This window comes from Eucyclogobius newberryi, unplaced genomic scaffold, assembly GCF_026437365.1.
Source record: "Eucyclogobius newberryi isolate DKJ021-1_F unplaced genomic scaffold, fEucNew1.0.hap1 SCAF_6, whole genome shotgun sequence".
NCBI lineage: Eukaryota > Metazoa > Chordata > Actinopteri > Gobiiformes > Gobiidae > Eucyclogobius > Eucyclogobius newberryi.
In genome coordinates, this window is record NW_027316278.1 from 3,843,991 (window position 1) to 3,864,911 (window position 20,921).

Here is a 20,921-nt window from a genome sequence, read left to right on the forward strand (position 1 = left end):
AGTGGGTTAGGGTAAGTGGGTTAGGGTTAGTGGGTTAGGGTTAGGGTCAGGGTTAGTGGGTTAGGGTAAGTGGGTTAGGGTTAGTGGGTTAGGGTTAGTGGGTTAGGGTCAGGGTTAGTGGGTTAGGGTTAGTGGGTTAGGGTTAGGGTCAGGGTTAGGGTTAGTTGGTTAGGGTTAGTGGGTTAGGGTAAGTGGGTTAGGGTCAGGGTTAGTGGGTTAGGGTTAGTGGGTTAGGGTTAGTGGGTTAGGGTAAGTGGGTTAGGGTTAGTGGGTTAGGGTTAGGGTAAGTGGGTTAGGGTAAGTGGGTTAGGGTAAGTGGGTTAGGGTTAGTGGGGTAGGGTTAGTGGGTTAGGGTTAGTGGGTTAGGGTTAGTGGGTTAGGGTTAGTGGGTTAGGGGTTAGATCAGGACTTAAAGTGGCTCCTACACAAAAATGTGAACGTTTAGGCCAATTTTCATCTAGTTTAGTCACAAACTAAATCACATCCAAAATCCTCTATAAATGTTTGAAATGTTCGATACAAAATGAAGACGTTTAAACTGCTCTGTCCATTTCACACAATTAAACGTCCCAAATATGAGACATTTGGGCTGTTTTTACACAGAAAATGTTTTATTTCTGTGTGAAAACGGAAAACTTTCACATCTTTAAACGTTGGACCTTTTCTTGTGCTTTAAATGAGATTTATTTTGTCCAGTTGTGTTTTTATTTGTGGTTTTCAGACCGAATAAACCAATAAAACCTGTTGAAATGATCTGTGTCTTTTTAATAGTTGAATTTTTGCTGCTGTAATTTTATTTTGACATTTATACTTCAAATATCAACATGACACAAATAAGAACACGTTTAGTATTCAAATGAACTAAAATACCACATAAAAAACGAAACGTGTTTAAAGGTTTATTTGATGTTTGTTCTGGTCATGTTCTGTTTGTTTTTTGTGTTTTATTTTGAAAAGCTTTTAAAAAAAAAAAAAGTTATTTGAAGTCTTTACTTCTTCTACTTTTTTACGGATGTTTTATGAATATTAATAAAAATAAAGAATTTTGAAAACATTTTAAATTATAATTTTCAAAAACCTGAATGAAAATAACAAAACAAAAACTCATTTATAAATAGTTTGAAATTCTAAATCAATAAAGTTTTGTCATTGGATTTAAGTTTAACCATGAAATGAACAAAAGAGACACAAACATTAAACATTTTTAAAGTTTTATTTTGAAACTAAATTCTCATTCTCGAGCTCGAGTTTTGTTCCTGAAAGTCAGAGTCGCTGCAGAATCAGGTGAGTTCTGTTTTACTCTGGTCCGTTAGGTCAGGATCAGAACCAGGATCAGAACCAGGATCAGAACTAGGATCAGAACCAGGATCAGAACCAGGATCAGAACCAGGATCAGAACCGTCTCACTCTGAGGGAAAAGGCGCTCGTCGTTGATGGCCAAATGAGGGTTAAACCTAATAAATACTTCAAATATTTTTACTTTGCATTTTTGGAGCTTTTCAATTCATTTGTCTTTAGTTTTAGTTCCATCTTGATGAATGCGTTCGAAACAGCAGACCACGTACAACGGCTGATATTATTCACCTTAAAGACAAATATCAGCCGTTTTTTCCAGTAAAAGGGAAGTCGCTCTGGCGTTTCCTGTTCACTCAACAACTTCCCCTTTCACAAGTAAATACTAGTGTAGTTCAACAAAGTCAACTGTTCTTTTAACACACTGAAATATGTCAAATAAAGTGACAATGAAAGTTATTACCACAGTTATTACCGTCTGAAGGAGTCTCTCATCACTGTGGAGCTCCTCCAGATTTGGCCCCCAGACATTTTAATCCGGCCGGCCAAACAATTTATATTTAATCATTTCCAATAGATATATAGCGTTTCTATCGCTAGAACTACACGTTTCACAATCCTTTGCAGCGGCCACAATGCAAAAAATAACCCTAAAACCACCTAGACACTTAGAGCTAACTCACTTTGCACCTGTAACTGACAAAACTGTCCATGAGATCATTATCAGTCTGGGTTCATCTTGTTGTTTGCAGACAGGATGGAGGGATCAGACCCTAAGAGCGAGAAGAGTAGAAGGACCAAGGTACGAACAGCTCTGCAGCACGAGAAGACCACTGGGACAGTCCAGTTATAATCACATACTTCTGACCTTTCAGGATGTGGATGTCTCTGGACCAGAATCCATCAGTGAGGCCAAAAGAAGGTCCAAAGTCTGGGCCGCTGAGTTGGGCCCTGGTCCCAGCTGTGTGTCCCTGAAGAGTGACCAGTCCAAAAGTGCTGGAATCAGCTTCAAAGATTCTCCTGAAGATCTGAGGTAGAGTATTATTCAAACAAATGTGGACTTCAGACCTACAACGTTCATCAACTCATCTTAGAACTGGGCTCCTGAAATGAACAGGCCACACCTCCTCTCAGGAGGACTCAAGTTAAAATGTCTATATGTATATATTTTATTATTCATGATCCAAACTCAAAGGAATAAGACTTTTTCAATAAACGTAAAAGACCAATTTCACCCAAATATCGTTCACAGATCTGTGTTAATGACCTCACAGGTCTCATACGAAGAAGCTCATGAGACGACATGGATATTGCACTGGTGTGCCTTAGGCTGGCCATAGTAAAAGACCACTCTGAAATGTCCAGTTTGGTTTTATTGGGAGGGTCAGAAAACAGTATTTGCTGTGACCACTGCACGTTTCACTCCTCGTGGGACGGTCCTGACTCAACATGGCCACTGAGCGAAACCTTATCACTCTGATGGGTCAAATGCACATGGGCAAATGTTCTTGTACGGACACATGGATGAATCGTTATTATTTCAGGCCCCGTGAGGACCTTTCTGGAAGTGCAGGCATCAGGGATTCTCTGAGGAGTGCCTGTTCCAAAGACTGGGATGTTGACTTCAGGAGGTTTGTGGGTCTCACGCGTGTTCATCGTGTTAATGCTGCAGTGTGGGATCTTCTCTGTTTCTCGTGCTCATTTCTTTCAGCAGGACTTCAGAAAACCCTGGTCCCAGCTGCGTGTCCCTGAAGAGTGACTGCTCGAAAAGCGCTGGAATCAGCTTTAAAGGTTTTCCTGAAGATCTGAGGTAGAGCATTAGAAGGACGTGTTTTAGTTGTTTTCCCTGTCGAACACCAACAGTTTGTTTTTAGATTGCGCTTCATAAAAAAATGCTTTCTGGAATGTGGAGGATTTTTTCGTTAACGACAAACGGACTTCACAATAGTGACGATGAGTCTAAGGTCACATTACCCTTACATTACCATATTTTATCAGATCCAGAATAAGTAAAGAATTATATTTTGTCCCCGCCCTAAAACCTACACGACGTCGGCTAAATTGGGCGGAACCAAAATCATGGCCCTCAAACTTTTGACCTTTTGATCGTAGGTTTTATTTGCACAGGCTTCAAACTTTTACAGAATAACTTGGAACTTGATTCATTTATCTGCACTGTCCTTTTTCTAAATGTATATTCTAAGAGAAAAAAAGAAGCCAATCAAGCTTTAGATTTGTATTGATTTACTGTTCACAGAAAGGAGCAGAGCCCAAACTCGCCCACAGACGATCTCCAGACTCAACTGGACTTAAACATAATCCAATCCAATGAGCAACTGAAGGAGTGTCTGCAGCAGAAGTTCAGCCGTGTGTTTGAGGGTGTGGCTAGAGCGGGAAACTCCACCCCCCTGACCCAGATCTACACGGAGCTCTACATCACAGAGGGCGGGGCCTCAGAGGTCAACCAGGAACATGAGGTCATCAAAATTGAGACCTTCTCCATGAAACCACCAGAAGTCACTATCGCATGCGAAGACATCTTTAAAGGCCCTTCTGACACACAAGGGCCAATCAGAACCGTGCTGACGAAGGGCGTGGCCGGCATTGGGAAAACTGTGCTGACTCAGAAGTTCAGTCTGGACTGGGCTGAAGGCAGGACCAACCAGGAGCTCCAGCTGCTGTTCCCGTTCACTTTCAGAGCGCTCAATGTGCTCAGAGACACACAGTTCAGCCTGGTGGAGCTGCTGCACCACTTCTTCAGTCCATCCAAAGCTCTCTGCAGCTTCCAACAACTCCAGGTGCTCTTCATCTTTGACGTCTGGACGAGTGCAGACTTCCTCTGGACTTCAGACAAACCCGGGTCCTGAGCGACCCCACAGAGTCCGTCTCAGTGGACGTGCTGCTGGTAAACCTCATCAGGGGGAGCCTGCTTCCCTCCGGTCGCCTCTGGATAACCACACGCCCCGCTGCGGCCAATCAGATCCCTGCTGAGTGCGTCTCCATGGTGACAGAGGTGCGAGGGTTCGCAGACCCCCAGAAGGAGGAGTACTTCAAGAAGAGGTTCAAAGCCCAGGCCACTGCCGTCATCTCCCACATCAAGACGTCCAGAAGCCTCCACATCATGTGCCACATCCCGGTCTTCTGCTGGATCCTCTCCACTGTCCTAGAGAACGTTATGAGGGAAATGGCTGAAGTGCTGCCCAAGACTCTGACCAACTTATACATCCACTTTCTGATGGTCCAGATTAAACAGAAGAAAGTTAAATACAATACAGAACTTGGGGCAGAATGGGCCTGGACTCCAGAGACCAGGGAGATGGTGGAATCTCTGGGAAAACTGGCCTTTGAGCAGCTGCAGAAAGGAAACCTGATCTTCTACGAGAGTGACCTGAGCGAGTGTGGGCTGGACGCTGCAGCGGCCTCAGTGTACTCCGGAGTGTTCACACAGGTCTTTAGAGAGGAGCAAGGCCTGTACCAGGACAAGGTCTACTGCTTCATCCATCTGAGTGTGCTGGAGTTTCTGGCTGCTCTACACGTCCATCAGACAGGTGAGACCACACTGCCCCCTACAGTCTGTCAGGTGAGACCAAGCCCCCAGCAGCCAAGATGGCCGCCCATTCAAGTCAATGAGAGCTGCTCAGTAGCGCATGTCGCCAGTTAGCCTTTAGCTCTTTAGCCTTTAGCCTTTAGCTCTTCAGACACTGCAGCCCAGAAGTGACGTAGGTCTGCGTCCGGTTAGCGTACCATGTGATTGTACTGACGAATCAGAGAGAGTTACTAGAGCAGCGCAGAGCACAGCGTGAGATAAAGCGAAATATTAAACTGGTTTTAAGAAAACTGAAGGATTTTGAACCGGAAAAAAGTAAATCTATTTATTGTCATGGATCAATAGTTTAGAGTTATTATTCAGTGTTTTGTAGTTTATTGCAAATAAAATATAAAAAATGTCTAGTTAGTAAACTTTTTTACTGTCAATGGAAATAATTCTGGTCCTTATTAAGAACATGGAATGTTTGATCTAAAATTGATTTCTTAAATTACGGATTTTTAATCATATCATTCTACAACATGTCAAATGTATTCAGATGACATGTTTATCTACATGCAAAACATGCTAAAGTCATGATTAAGTCCGTATTTAGGTTTCTTGTCTGTGTAATACAGCAACACTGATGGACACGAAACATAACATCCATTAGTTTATACCTGGCAAAACATTCCATTTCCATAGCATTTATTACGTGATTTAGTTTTTCAGGCAGAAATATTTCAGGACATCACTTCTGAGTCGCAGGTCCACGGCCCTCAGGGGCCCTCAGTGGCCCTCAGTGGCCCTCAGGGGCCCTCAGGGGCCCTCAGTGGCCCTCAGTGGCCCTCAGGTCCGTGGTGGTCATTAGTTCCATGATTTGTTCAGTTATTAAACTCGTCATAAGGCGCTGGTACAGCTGGCAGCCCGGTGTAAACGCTCTCTCTTCTTTCTCACACTTATTGTGCTTTATCTCCTATATTTTGTAAATATAGTTAGTATATTTTTTCTATTTTACTGTACGATAGGGACACGCGCTGGAATAGTTTTTTAATTCAACTGTTTTTGACTTTTTTCGGCTGGATTTGAGCGTTTTTCGTTGCGTTCGTTGTGTTGTTGTGACGTGAGCTAGCTCCGAGTGAGCCCCCCCGCGCCCTCCGGCCGCGCTAAAGTACGGCGTATCGTCGGTACACGTTTATATACACGTTTATATACACGTTTATATGAAAGAGGAACTTCACGAACGATCGGGACACGCACTGGAATCGCTTTAAATTAACTTGTTTTGACTTTATTCGGCTGGATTGAGTGTTTTCGTCGTGTCGTTGCGATGTGTCTTGGCTCTGAGTCCCCCGGCTCCGGCCCCGCCCCCCGGCTCCGGCCCCGCCCCCCGGCCGGCGCCGTACCGCGTTTATACAAAGGAGGAACTCATGAAACTGCGGAGAACGGTCGTCTTACCCGGAGATCGTCACGTTATCCCGGCGGATATCCTAAGGAAAACGCAACGAAGCAGACGGGCTGGACGTAAACTCCGAGAGAAGAGAGGAGAAAACAGGAAGTCGGTTCCCGCCGTAGTCATGGGTAACGTGAGGTCCCTTCAAAATAAAATGACGGAAATAGCGAGCCTCATGCGGTCCCAGGGGATTTATAGGGACAGCAGCGTCTTGATTTTCACAGAGACCTGGTTAACAGCAGAAATGCCAGACTCTATTGTAGGTTTGGACAATTTTCATCTGCTGCGGGCGGACAGAACTAGAGAATCCGGGAAGAAAAGAGGAGGCGGTCTGGCGGTGTATGTGAACACGAGCTGGTCCAAACCCGAACACTGCACAGTGAGGGAGCAGCTATGTAACAAGGATATTGAACTAATGGCTATTGGCACGAGGCCATACTATCTGCCCCGGGAGTTCTCACATGTGATTTTGATCGCAGTCTATGTGGCCCCGTCTGCCAATGCTGAAGATGCTTGTGAAGCACTGCTCTCCTGCACTTGTAGGCTGCAAACACAGCATCCACAGGCTCTCTTCCTCATCTCTGGTGACTTTAACCACGCTTCTCCCTCTTCTGTCCTACCAACATACACCCAGTATGTTACCTGCCCCACCAGAGAGAATAGAACATTGGACTTGTTTTTTGCCAACACCAAGGAGGCTTATTCCTCTTCCCCCCTCCCTCCCCTGGGCAGCTCGGACCACACCCTTGTACATCTGAGGCCTGTGTATGAACCCATCGTGCGCAGGCAGCCTGTGGTGTCCCGTGAGGTGAGGATGTGGTCTGCTGAGAGCGAGGAGGCTCTGAGGGACTGCTTCAGCACCACTGTCTGGACTGAGCTTTATGACCCACATGGGAAGGACATCAACACCATCACAGAGTGCATCACGGACTACATCAACTTCTGTTTTGAGAACATTGTTCCCTCCCGGACGGTGCGGTGTTTTCCAAACAACAAGCCATGGATTAACCGTGAACTGAAGGCTCTGCTGAAGGAGAAGAAGAGAGCCTTCAGGTCAGGGAACAGAAGGAGCTGAGGAGGAAGATCAGGCAGGCCGAGGCCGGCTACAAGAGGAGGATGGAGGAGCAGCTGCAGCAAAAGTGTGGAGGAGCCTGAAAACCATCTCGGGCTTCAAAATCCCCCCTGCCCAGACAGAGGGGGATCTACAGTGGGTGAATGATTTAAATGCTCACTTCTTGAGGTTTGATCGGTCACCCGCCCCTCCCCCTGCACAGCTGCATGCTCCCTCTTCCGCAGCTGGACAATGCCCTGCATCTGTTCCTCTTCGCTTATCTGCCCCGGACCATCAGCTCCCCACTTCGCCTGGACTCACCCATCCCCCCAGCACACGGTCCCCCTGCCAACCACTGACTGTCACAGCAGCACAGGTGAGGAGTGAGCTGAAGAGGATTAAAGTGAGGAAGGCAGCAGGACCTGATGGCATCAGCCCCAGGCTCCTTAAGTCCTGCGCAGATGAACTGTGTGGAGTTGTGGAGCATGTCTTCAACATGAGCCTGAAGCTGAGGGTGGTACCACAGGTCTGGAAGACCTCCTGTCTGGTACCTGTGCCTAAGACACCGCGCCCCAAAGACCTCAACAGCTTCAGGCCAGTGGCTCTCACGTCCCACCTGATGAAGACACTGGAGCGGCTAGTCCTGGACCACCTCCGCTCCACCGTGAGCTCAGCCATGGACCCGCTGCAGTTTGCATATCGGTCTGGCATCGGAGTGGAGGACGCCGTCATCTCCCTGCTGCACCGCTCTCTCTCTCACCTGGAAGAGCCTGGCAGCTCTGTGAGGATCCTGTTCTTTGATCTTTCCAGCGCCTTCAACACCATCCAGCCGCTGCTCCTGAGGGACAAGCTGGAGACGGCTGGTGTGGAGTATGACCTGGCAGAGTGGATCCTGGACTACCTCACAGACCGACCCCAGTTTGTGAGAGCCCGGGACTGTGTGTCTGACACTCGGACCTGCAGTGTGGGGGCGCCCCAGGGCACTGTCCTCGCGCCCTTTCTCTTCACCCTTTACACTGCAGACTTCAGACATGACACGGACAGCTGTGTCCTGCAGAAGTTCTCTGACGACTCTGCCATCATCGGACTCATCACGGACGACGATGACGCGGAGTACAGAGGACTGGCGCAGGACTTTGTGGACTGGTGTCAGCGGAACCACCTCCTCATCAACGCGGGGAAGACCAAGGAGATGGTGGTGGATTTCCGCAGACGCCACCCCACTGCCCCCTCACCAGTGAACATCCAGGGACGGGACATTGAGAGAGTGGACTCATACAAATACCTGGGTGTTCATCTGAACCACAAACTGGACTGGACTCATAACACAGACGCACTGTACAGGAAGAGCCAGAGTCGGCTCTACCTCCTGAGGAGACTCAGGTCTTTTGGAGTGACAGGGCCACTCCTGAAGACCTTCTATGACTCTGTGGTGGCATCAGCCCTCCTGTACGGTGTGACCTGCTGGAGCAGCAGCATCACAGAGAGGGAGAGGAAGAGGCTGGACAGAGTCATCAAGAAGTCCAGCTCCGTCCTGGGCTGTGCTCTGGACTCGGTGCAGGAGGTGGGGGACAGGAGGGTCCTGGCTAGATTCACATCTATGCTGTACCATGAGTGTCGCCCCCTGCAGGACACTCTCTCTGCTCTGGAGAGCAGCTTCAGTGAGAGACTGATCCACCCTCGCTGTGTGAAGGAAAGGTTCCGTAGGTCTTTCCTTCCTGCTGCTGTCAGACTTTATAACAAAAACTGTTAGTACTGAACACTCGCAATACTGACCTAACCTAATACTGATGTGCAATTCTGTCATATGTGCAATTACTGTTGGAATTCATGTGCAATTCATGTGAAATTCATGTGCAATCTATGTGCTGTCGTGACACATATTCATGTGCAATTACTGTCGTGATCACATGCAATGGATATTATTATGGATATTAATTCAGATATTATAATAGATCCATGGGTGAGACCACACTGCCCCCTGCAGTCTGTCAGGTGAGACCACACTGCCCCCTGCATCAGATGCTCTTGTGTGTTTCAGAGTGGATCCTGCAGGAGAACGGTGGATGGTCCCAGGACTGAGGAAGTGTGAGTTGTGTTTGTGTGTTTGACCCAGGGTTTGGGTCGTAGTTGGTCAGAACTCATTTGAACCAAAGGCGCAGGAGAAATTCAGAGAAATGAACCGAGACTAGAAAGAACACGGATGTCAAACACGTGTGAAAATGCCAAGTCTGATTCTCGTGCTTCCTTCAGATCGGTGCGACGTGGCTCTGGTTCCAAACACCGCTCACAGGCGCCTCCTGGTGTCCACTGACCGACAGACGGTCACACACAAGGAGGAGCAGCAGCGTCCAGAACACGAGGACAGGTTCACGCTTTGGCCTCAGGTCCTAAGCGCCTCTGGTCTGACCGGCCGCTGTTACTGGGAGGTGTGGTGTAGCGGCCGGGTGGACGTCGCCGTGGGTTACAGACGGAGAGGAGACGCAGACGAGAGCAGGTTTGGAGACGACCATCAGTCCTGGAGTCTGAGGACCGACGACAGAGGGTTCTACGCGTGTCACGACAACAAAGAGACCTTATCCATGTCCCACAGCCCCGATCACCTGCACGAGGCTCCGGTGGGCGGGGCTTCAGGTGTAGTGGGCGTGTACCTGGACTCTGAGGCTGGGTCCTTGTTCTTCTACAGCGTCTTCTCTGATGGAGCGCTGTTCCATCTTCACACGTTCGTCTGCACCTTCTCTGAGGCTCTGGTTCCGGGCTTCGGCCTGAGCTCTTCAGGTTCCTCTGTGTCTCTGATCTGAGTGACATCATCAAGGGTCAAATATCAGATCAACTAAAGGTCAAATGTATTTTATTATTGGACGGCTCAAAAGTCTGGCACGTGGTTCCGGGGGGCGGGGCTTAGCGTTCGAATTGTTTCACATTTTCGTAGCAGACGTTTCTGTGTTTGTGTCATTTCTTCAGAGCAGTTTATTAAATTGAAGCTCCGCCCACAAGACATTTTATACAATTTAATGATTGAAATGAAAATGTTCTTTGGTTCTGACGTGTGACTGTTCCTGAACCTTCTGAAAGACAAAATAAAGTTAAATATTACAAAAAGAGCCAGTCTTATTTTTAGTCAAGATATTGAACAAAAAATACTCCAGCACCAGCTCCGCCTCTGCACGTGACAGAAAACCACATTTACAACTGCATTTTATCAATACTTGTACTTGTATTTGGTCATATCAAACATACTTGACACAATACAAATGTGCCAGCCAATGGGAGCTAACTCCTGGAGTGGTACCGGCCAATGGGAGCTAACACCTGGAGTGGTACCGGCCAATGAAACGGCTTGTTTGGTTTACACTGGAAAAGACGCTCAGAGTTTGAAATAAATCAAATAAATGGAGACGAGAGTCGGACTGATAAAAGTTTTATTGTTGAGGTCGTTGCTGTTGACATGCAGCTGAGCCAAACACAGACAAGGGCGGGGTTTAGAGGTAGAGAGGGAGGAGCTTATGCATATACGGGGGCGGAGCTTAGAGGTAGGAGTAGGGACAGAGGTAGGGGCCTCTGCTGGATTATAAAGAGGCCAAACACTAAATACCCTGTTTCTGACCGAGCCCCAGATTAAAGTGCATACGACAGGTTCTAATGAAGACTCTGTCGGGTGGAACAGACTCTGTCGGGTGGATCAGACTCTGTCGGGTGGAACAGACTCTGTCGGGTGGAACAGACTCTGTCGGGTGGAACAGACTCTGTCGGGTGGATCAGACTGTCGGGTGGAACAGACTCTGTCGGGTGGATCAGACTCTGTCGGGTGGAACAGACTCTGTCGGGTGGAACAGACTCTGCCGGGTGGAACAGACTCTGTCGGGTGGAACAGACTCTGTCGGGTGGATCAGACTCTGCCGGGTGGAACAGACTCTGTCGGGTGGAACAGACTCTGTCGGGTGGATCAGACTCTGTCGGGTGGAACAGACTTTGTCGGGTGGATCAGACTCTGTCGGGTGGAACAGACTCTGTCGGGTGGAACAGACTCTGTCGGGTGGATCAGACTCTGTCGGGTGGATCAGACTCTGCCGGGTGGAACAGACTCTGTCGGGTGGAACAGACTCTGTCGGGTGGATCAGACTCTGTCGGGTGGAACAGACTTTGTCGGGTGGATCAGACTCTGTCGGGTGGAACAGACTCTGTCGGGTGGAACAGACTCTGTCGGGTGGAACAGACTGTCGGGTGGAACAGACTCTGTCGGGTGGATCAGACTCTGTCGGGTGGAACAGACTTTGTCGGGTGGATCAGACTCTGTCGGGTGGAACAGACTTTGTCGGGTGGAACAGACTCTGTCGGGTGGAACAGACTCTGCCGGGTGGAACAGACTCTGTCGGGTGGAACAGACTCTGCCGTAAATATTGATCTTAGTTTTATCATGTGGCAGTTTATCCAGAAAATGTGAAAACTAAATGTTGAAAACGATAGGACGGTGAATCCCTCTGTGATGTCATCATTAAGCGCTTCACATTTAACTGTAAAAACCTGAGCTGACTTTAGTCTGACATTTATTGTGTTTGCTGACTTTGGCGTTTATGTTTCCATAGTTTTCTGACAGTTTAAAAAATAACTTAACAAATGAAAGGCTTTATTTGTCAAATCATTTGTAATTCATGGGGATTCTGCAACAGGCCCTAACAACAGGCCCTAGCAACAGGCCCTAGCAACAGGCCCTAGCAACAGGCCCTAACAACAGGCCCTAGCAACAGACCCTAACAACAGGCCCTAGCAACAGGTCCTAACATCAGGCCCTAACAACAGGCCCTAACAACAGGTCCTAACAACAGGTCCTAACAACAGGCCCTAACATCAGGCCCTAACAACAGGCCCTAGCAACAGGCCCTAACAACAGGCCCTAGCAACAGACCCTAACAACAGACCCTAACAACAGGCCTTAGCAACAGGCCTTAACATCAGGCCTTAACAATAGTCCCCAACAATAGTCTAAAAAAAAAAACAGGCCTTAGCAACAGGCCCTAACAACAGGCCCTAGCAACAGGCCCTAGCAACAGGCCCTAATAACAGGCCCTAACAACAGGCCCTAACAACAGACTCTAACATCAGGCCCTAGCAACAGGCCCTAGCAACAGGCCCTAGCAACAGGCCCTAGCAACAGGCCCTAACAACAGGCCCTAACATCAGGCCCTAACAACAGGCCCTAACAACAGGCCCTAAAATCAGGCCTTAGCAACAGGCCTTAGCAACAGGCCCTAACAACGCAGGCTGCAGGTGAAACTGGCAGACGATGTAGCTCCGCCCCTTCAGCAGGACTAGAACAGATTGAATCCGGCGCTGGACATTTTGCTGAATGTCGTTCCGGTCTCATCGTCAAATCAAGACTTTGGACGGACCTGGTGATGTCATTGTTTCTGTGGTGTGGGGGGCGTGGTCCCACCCGGACCTGGTGATGTCATTGTTTCTGGGGTGTGGGGGGCGTGGTCCCACCCGGACCTGGTGATGTCATTGTTTCTGGGGTGTGGGGGGCGTGGTCCCACCCGGACCTGGTGATGTCATTGTTTCTGGGGTGTGGGGGGCGTGGTCCCACCCGTCGTATGCACTTTAAGGGAAGACGTCACGTGACTTCAGCTCGGCCAATGCAATCGTCTCTCGTGGCCTTTAGGGGGCGTTGCCGTCTCCACTTCACGTTCGAGAGCGTGGGAGGGCGTGGCCAATCCAAGCACGACGTCGGCGCAGATTTACCAATAATCCGGGTTCATATTTACACTTCATTTGTAGAATAAAAAACGGATTAGAAACGTTACGGATCCGACGGACGAGGAAAGGTAAAAGTAAAGTCTGTTCTTACGGCGAAACGCTGCAGGAAAAACTCATTGTGTCCTTTTTTTTATTAAATCTTTATTAAAATAGATTTATTAAAATTTTACCACCAAAAAATGTGGCAATTTTTTTTGGGCAGATTTAGTTTTTTATTGTATCTAATATGTCACTAAATGAAGCAACAAATGAAACCTGTTCAGTTTTCAGATTTAAACGTCCCAAATTTGTGACATTTTGGCAGTTTTTACGCTTAAAATGCCTAATTTATGATGAAAATATGATGTATTCAAAATGTCTTCTTACATTGATGTGACGTTTCACCTGCAGCGTTTCGCCTGAAACTGAATTTAACATCGACGTTTGAAAGACGTTCCCGTTGCCAGGCGCAGGTAGCTCGTGTGCGTTTTTACAGGTAGCATGTTCCAAGTGCCGCGCCTTCTGTTCATTTACAATCTTTTGGTTTGAAAACAGTCTGTAATGCGCCAGGTCCACAGACAGGTCCACAGACAGGTCCACAGACAGGTCCTCAGACAGGTCCACAGACAGGTCCACAGACAGGTCCACAGACAGGAGGCGCTCACTTGTCGTTTCACTGAGGGAGAAGCTGAGCGGTTCCTTTATTTACACAGATGCTAACGCTACAGCGTCGGGCGTGTCGTTGGGCGTGTGGTCAGGCGTGTCATTGGGCGTGTGGTCGGGCGTGTCGTTGGGCGTGTGGTCGGGCGTGTCATTGGGCGTGTGGTCGGGCGTGTCGTTGGGCGTGTGGTCGGCCGTGTCGTTGGGCGTGTGGTCGGGCGTGTCGTTGGGCGTGTGGTCTGGCGTGTCGTCGGGCGTGTGGTCGGGCGTGTGGTCGCGCGTGTCGTCGGGCGTGTGGTCGGGCGTGTGGTCGGGCGTGTCGTTGGGCGTGTGGTCGGCCGTGTCGTCGGGCGTGTGGTCGGGCGTGTCGTCGGGCGTGTGGTCGGGCGTGTCGTTGGGCGTGTGGTCGGGCGTGTCATTGGGCGTGTGGTCGGGCGTGTCATTGGGCGTGTGGTCGGGCGTGTGGTCGGGCGTGTGGTCGGGCGTGTCGTTGGGCGTGTGGTCGGGCGTGTCGTTGGGCGTGTGGTCGGGCGTGTCATTGCGCGTGTGGTCGAGCGTGTCATTTCTTGAGCTGCCCTCGCGTCATGAGCACCCCTGACCCGGCCACCAGCTCCAGCTTCTCGCCCGGGTCTCCCTCGGCGTACAGCGCCGGGTGGCACCGGTACCCGATCTGACTCACCAGACTCGCCGGCAGGGCCATGTTGTCTCGACCAATCAGAACGCACGCGCGCCGCTCGTTGGCCAATGGGAGGGGCAGTATGTCCAGCTTCTCTGGGACTGTGGAGGCAAACGCAGTCAGTGGTCGGGCGTGTCATTGGGCGTGTGGTCGGGCGTGTCATTGGGCGTGTGGTCGGGCGTGTCATTGGGCGTGTGGTCGGGCGTGTCATTGGGCGTGTGGTCGGGCGTGTCATTGGGCGTGTGGTCGGGCGTGTCATTGGGCGTGTGGTCGGCGTGTCATTGGGCGTGTGGTCGGGCGTGTCGTTGGGCGTGTGGTCGGGCGTGTGGTCGGGCGTGTCATTGGGCGTGTGGTCGGGCGTGTCGTTGGGCGTGTGGTCGGGCGTGTCGTTGGGCGTGTGGTCGGGCGTGTCGTTGGGCGTGTGGTCGGGCGTGTCGTTGGGCGTGTGGTCGGGCGTGTCATTGGGCGTGTGGTCGGGCGTGTCGTTGGGCGTGTGGTCGGGCGTGTCGTTGGGCGTGTGGTCGGGCGTGTCGTTGGGCGTGTGGTCGGGCGTGTGGTCGGGCGTGTGGTCGGGCGTGTCGTTGGGCGTGTGGTCGGGCGTGTCGTTGGGCGTGTGGTCGGGCGTGTCGTTGGGCGTGTGGTCGGGCGTGTCGTTGGGCGTGTGGTCGGGCGTGTCATTGGGCGTGTGGTCGGGCGTGTCGTTGGGCGTGTGGTCGGGCGTGTCGTTGGGCGTGTGGTCGGGCGTGTCGTTGGGCGTGTGGTCGGGCGTGTGGTCGGGCGTGTGGTCGGGCGTGTCGTTGGGCGTGTGGTCGGGCGTGTCGTTGGGCGTGTGGTCGGGCGTGTCGTTGGGCGTGTGGTCAGGCGTGCATCAGTTGGTATTGGATCAGAATATCGATATCGCCCGCGGCTGGTCAACAAATCTAAACGAGTGAAAACAAAAATGCAGATTCTTGTCTTTGGAGTTTTCATCAATGAGCGACGTCCAGGTCCAAGCCAGAGTTTTGTTTAGTCCTGGTTTAGACCTGGTTTAGACCTGGTTTAGTCCAGGTTTAGTCCTGGTTTAGTCCTAGTTTAGTCCTGGTTTAGACCTGGTTTAGTCCAGGTTTAGTCCTGGTTTAGTCCTAGTTTAGTCCTGGTTTAGTCCTGGTTTAGTCCAGGTTTGGTCCTGGTTTAGTCCTGGTTTGGTCCTGGTTTGGTCCTGGTTTAGTCCTGGTTTGGTCCTGGTTTGGTCCTGGTTTGGTCCTGGTTTGGTCCTGGTTTGGTCCTGGTTTGGTCCTGGTTTGGTCCTGGTTTGGTCCTGGTTTAGTCCTGGTTTGGTCCTGGTTTGGTCCTGGTTTAGTCCTGGTTTGGTCCTGGTTTGGTCCTGGTTTGGTCCTGGTTTGGTCCTGGTTTGGTCCTGCTTTAGTCCTGTTCTGGGGGCTGGGGAGACGAATGCGACGACGTGCACGAAGCATCAGAGGACGTCTCGTGCTGTTCAGAAGATTGTCCGCCGTCAGCTGCCGTAGCTCCTCCTCCTCCAGTTGGCCCCGCCCCTTCCACCGCTTGCCCCGCCCCTGCTTCGGCACCGCCCACACGCGACGCCGGCCCCGCCTCCTTCTCCTTGGGCGGATCGGGCAGCGGCAGGTACGCGCGCAGGTCCACGTCAAAGGGGGAGGTGGCAGATTGGTTGGTGAAGGCCCCGCCCCCCGCACCGGCCCCGCCCCCCGCACCGGCCCCGCCCTTGCGCGCCTTGAGCCGGTTGGGCGGGGCCGTGGGGAGCAGCGACTGGATCTTGGGCAGCCAACGTTTGCGGACGCGGCGAGCGTTCGTGCACATGTCGGCCGCGATCACGTTCATCTCACTCTCCTTGAAGTTGGTAGCGAAGTTCTGACAGTACACTGAGGAGAGAGGGCGGGGTCAGGGGTCAGACCGGGGTCAGGGGTCAGACCGGGGTCGGACCGGGGTCAGACCGGGGTCAGGGGTCAGACCGGGGTCAGACCGGGGTCAGGGGTCAGACCGGGGTCAGACCGGGGTCAGGGGTCAGATTGGGGTCGGACCGGGGTCAGACTGGGGTCAGACCGGGGTCAGGGGTTGGACCGGGGTCAGGGGTCGGACCGGGGTCGGACCCGGGTCAGACCCGGATCAGACCCGGGTCAGACCGGGGTCAGACCAGGGTCAGGGGTTGGACCGGGGTCAGGGGTCGGACCGGGGTCGGACCCGGGTCAGACCCGGATCAGACCCGGGTCAGACCGGGGTCAGACCAGGGTCAGGGGTTGGACCGGGGTCGGACCGGGACGGGTTTGTCTTACATTTGACGGTGTTGAGGACGCGGTTGTCCAGAGGTTTCCGGGTGGGGTCGTTGGTGGACGAGCGGATCCCCGTCCCACAGCTGTTGGCCAGAGTGTTTCTGCAGAAACAAAGCTCCAGATTTAACCTGCGACGACTTTGATCGTGTAATGGCAGAAAATGGTGGTGTCATGTCTGATGTTGTTGTGTTGTTGTCCTGTGCAGACGGGACAACAACATGAGCTCCTGATTATACTGAATGTCTTCTGTCCGGAGCCTCTTCACCTGATTGGGTGGAAATGGTCTTTGGTTAAACGTCTGAAGAGCTGAAGCGTCACAGACGTGATGCTCTGGTCTGTCTCTTTTGGAGCTGGTTTAGGTTGTGATGATGTGATGTTTGTTTCACCTATAAAAGGTGAACTTTATAAATGTGAAGTGAGGTGTTTATCCACTGAGCACGTGAAGAAACCTCCACCTTCTGCTTCTGGAGTCTCTTCACTTGATCTTTGTTTACAGGAAACATTCCGGAACATTCCGTTTATACATTTGTGACATAAAAGTTTATGTCATTTTCAGATTTAATAGAAAAACACAGATTTACACTTTAAGCTTAAATGTGAAACACACAAACTTGATAAAGCTTCATGTTGTTGTTGTTGTTGTTGTTGTTGTTGTTGATGTAAACAGTTTGTTCTGATATTTGAACATTATCGATCACATTTATTATACGTTAACATTAGCTTAGCGTTAGCGTTAGCATTAGCTTAGCGACTGTCAAGGACTGAAATAACTTATTTACTTTTGCAGTGAATTTAAAAATGGACACATCGAAACAAATGAGACAAATGAGACAAATGAGACAAATGAGACAAATGAGACAAATGAGACAAATGCAGGTGAGACCACATGAGCCTGAGACAGATTCTTTTGTCTTTTTGCATTTTCACACCAAGAAAATAAAGATTAAGACTTTTTTGTCTTGAACACGAGACGAAACTGACTCAGACTCAGACTTCCAGCGTTCTTTCCGAGCCGCGAGATAGTTTCCGTTAGAGCAAAGAAGGTTCTCACCTGTCGAAGAAGGTTCTCACCTGTCGAAGAAGGTTCTCACCTGTCGAAGAAGGTTCTCACCTGTCGAAGAAGGTGGCGAGCAGCCTCCTGAGCAGCACCTTGTGTTTGACGCCCGCGCACAGGTGACAGTTCATGAGCTGCCCTCGCGTCATGAGCACCCCTGACCCGGCCACCAGCTCCAGCTTCTCGCCCGGGTCTCCCTCGGCGTACAGCGCCGGGTGGCACCGGTACCCGATCTGACTCACCAGACTCGCCGGCAGGGCCATGTTGTCTCGACCAATCAGAACGCACGCGCGCCGCTCGTTGGCCAATGGGAGGGGCAGTATGTCCAGCTTCTCTGGGACTGTGGAGGCAAACGCAGTCGCACGGTCAGACGGTCAGAGGAGAAGCCACGCCCACATGACTCAGGTGTGGACGCACCGTAGGGGTAAAGGTGCTGGTAGAGGCTGGTGCTGACGGCGCTGGCGTAAAAGTCATCGTCCAGTTCTTCTTCTGTGGCCTGAGGACTGGAGCCGGGACTACAGCGCCCCCCTGAGGGCATCAAGAAGGACTGGATCTGAGCCATGCCTCCTGCGCCAAGGTAACACAGAGCCGCGCCCCTCAGCTCACCTCTGACCAGACACAGAAGGAGAGATTTAGAGATGCTCTGAACCTGTTTGTGACGCTCTGAACCTGTTTATGACCCTCTGAACCTGTTTGTGACGCTCTGAACCTGTTTGTAACCCTCTGAACCTGTTTATGACCCTCTGAACCTGTTTGTGACCCTCTGAACCTGTTTATGACGCTCTGAACCTGTTTATGACCCTCTGAACCTGTTTGTGACCCTCTGAACCTGTTTATGACGCTCTGAACCTGTTTATGACCCTCTGAACCTGTTTGTGACGCTCTGAACCTGTTTGTAACCCTCTGAACCTGTTTATGACCCTCTGAACCTGTTTGTAACCCTCTGAACCTGTTTGTGACACTCTGAACCTGTTTGTGACCCTCTGAACCTGTTTATGACCCTCTGAACCTGTTTGTGACCCTCTGAACCTGTTTGTGACCCTCTGAACCTGTTTATGACCCTCTGAACCTGTTTGTGACCCTCTGAACCTGTTTATGACCCTCTGAACCTGTTTATGACCCTCTGAACCTGTTTATGACCCTCTGAACCTGTTTGTGACCCTCTGAACCTGTTTATGACCCTCTGAACCTGTTTGTGACCCTCTGAACCTGTTTGTGACCCTCTGAACCTGTTTATGACCCTCTGAACCTGTTTGTGACCCTCTGAACCTGTTTGTGACCCTCTGAACCTGTTTGTGACCCTCTGAACCTGTCCAGACCCTGTCAGACCTGGGCTCGGGCTCGTCCTCGGTGGGCGGGGTGTCGGCTCGCTCTTGTTTGATCCGGCTCACAGACAGGAGCAGTTCCTCTGAGCTCAGACCGGGCTGGTCTGGACTCTGCCTGTGGAGGGCGCCATTCTGGAACCCTCCCAACTCCTCTGACGTCTGCAAGAAGAGAAGAAGAGTCAGGGACTGGCCTCATGCTGGTGCCAGAGTCAGGACTAAACATGGACCGGCCTCCTGCTGGTGCCAGAGTCAGGACTAAACATGGACCGGCCTCCTGCTGGTGCCAGAGTCAGGACTAAACATGGACCGGCCTCCTGCTGGTGCCAGAGTCAGGACTAAACATGGACCGGCCTCCTGCTGGTGCCAGAGTCAGGACTAAACATGGACTGGCCTCCTGCTGGTGCCAGAGTCAGGACTAAACATGGACCGGCCTCCTGCTGGTGCCAGAGTCAGGACTAAACATGGACCGGCCTCCTGCTGGTGCCAGAGTCAGGACTAAACATGGACTGGCCTCCTGCTGGTGCCAGAGTTCTGGTTGAATACTTCTCAGATCATGTGCTGTGAACTGCACTTCTCATGATTCTCCAGCAGAGGTCACTGTGGGTGTCACTGGCACTTGGATTATATTATATTATATATATATATATATAATATATATATATATATATGAGTGTGTGTAACTAAAATTACCAGGGGAGAATTTTCTGAATTTTTCCATAAACTTTTTAAATCTGGTGAATAAATATGTGTCAGATCTAAACCGGTTGTGATCTTGTGCTTCCAGACCTGAGAGTCGCAGCAGAGCGGGGAGGAGGAGGAGGAGGAGGCGCTCTTGAGCAGAAGCTCCATCCCGCGCTCCACGATGTTCTGGATCTGCAGATATCCCGCCGTGTACATGAGCACCAGCTGCTCCTGCGGCGCCACCTTCAGGCGACCCGTGTAACAGAAGGACAGGATCTGCTCGAAACACGCCGGGGACACGGACGAGGGCAGCTCCAGGACCGAGGGCGAGTCTGAGGACTGAGACCAGGACCAGGGTCAGACCTGGACCAGGGTCAGACCTGGACCAGGGTCAGACCAGGACCAGGGTTAGACCAGGACCAGGGTCAGACCAGGACCAGGGTCAGACCAGGACCAGGGTCAGACCAGGGCAACTCCCAGTGTCCAGTAAGTCCCGGTCTCAGTCCTGGTCTCAGTCCTGGTCCTGGTCTTGGTCCTGGTCCTGGTCCTGGTCTTAGTCCTGGTCCTTGTCCTGGTCCCAGTCTAAGTCCCGGTCCCGGTCCTGGTCTCAGTCCTGGTCCTGGTCCTGGTCTCAGTCCTGGTCCTGGTCCTGGTCCCGGTCTCAGTCCCGGCCCCCGTCCCGGTCCCGTCTCACCTGGATGTGGTCGGGCTCGGAGCTGAACAGGTCTCTGAAGTACAGGGACGAGGCGGCGAGGACAGCGCGATGGGCCTTGAAGACCTGTCCCTGGACCAGGATGTGGACGTCGCAGTATTGTCCCGAGGCCCTCTGCTCCTCCAGGCTCCCCAGGACCGAGCTGCCGAAGTCAGGCACGTGCACCTGCAGCAGCCCCTCCGCCATCCTGGAGGCTCCTGGGGGCTCCTGGTGGCTCCTGGTGGCTCCTGGAGACTCCTGGGGGCTCCTGGTGGCTCCTGGAGGCTACTTGTGGCTCCTGGAGGCGCCTGGTGGCTCCTGGAGACTCCTGGAGGCTCCTGGTGGCTCCTGGGACTCTGACTGGACTGGGAGAAGGTCTCGCTGGGTCAGACGCTGGTTTCTAAAGGTTGAACCGGGTCTGCAGGAGGTCCAGATCCAGGTCAGATCCAGGTCAGATCCAGGTCTTGGTCTGAAGTTTAAAACTGAGAAGGAG

The 20,921-nt window shown here is 51.4% G+C and overlaps 2 protein-coding genes and 1 pseudogene across 2 annotated transcripts; 2 read left to right on the forward strand and 1 right to left on the reverse strand.

Annotated features, from left to right (window-relative positions):
- Positions 1–2,050: 2,050 nt before the first annotated feature.
- On the forward strand, positions 2,051–4,837 carry LOC140346781 (protein NLRC3-like; annotated as a pseudogene).
- Positions 4,838–4,853: 16 nt separating this feature from the next.
- Positions 4,854–10,124, forward strand: LOC140346782 (stonustoxin subunit beta-like). The gene is made up of 3 exons (XM_072432976.1): positions 4,854–4,873; positions 9,365–9,411; positions 9,577–10,124. The coding sequence occupies exons 2-3, from the start codon at positions 9,390–9,392 to the stop codon at positions 10,122–10,124; spliced, it is 570 nt and encodes a 189-aa protein (XP_072289077.1). The 5' UTR covers positions 4,854–4,873; positions 9,365–9,389.
- A 5,416-nt stretch (positions 10,125–15,540) lies between these two features.
- LOC140347556 (nucleus accumbens-associated protein 2-like) lies at positions 15,541–20,636 on the reverse strand. The gene is made up of 7 exons (XM_072434053.1): positions 20,432–20,636; positions 19,843–20,076; positions 19,061–19,215; positions 18,149–18,339; positions 17,789–18,071; positions 16,681–16,778; positions 15,541–16,269 (listed from the first exon to the last, which is right to left on the reverse strand). Exons 1-7 carry the CDS (start codon positions 20,633–20,635, stop codon positions 15,794–15,796), a joined length of 1,641 nt encoding a protein of 546 aa, XP_072290154.1. The 5' UTR covers position 20,636; the 3' UTR covers positions 15,541–15,793.
- Between the last annotated feature and the right edge of the window lie 285 nt (positions 20,637–20,921).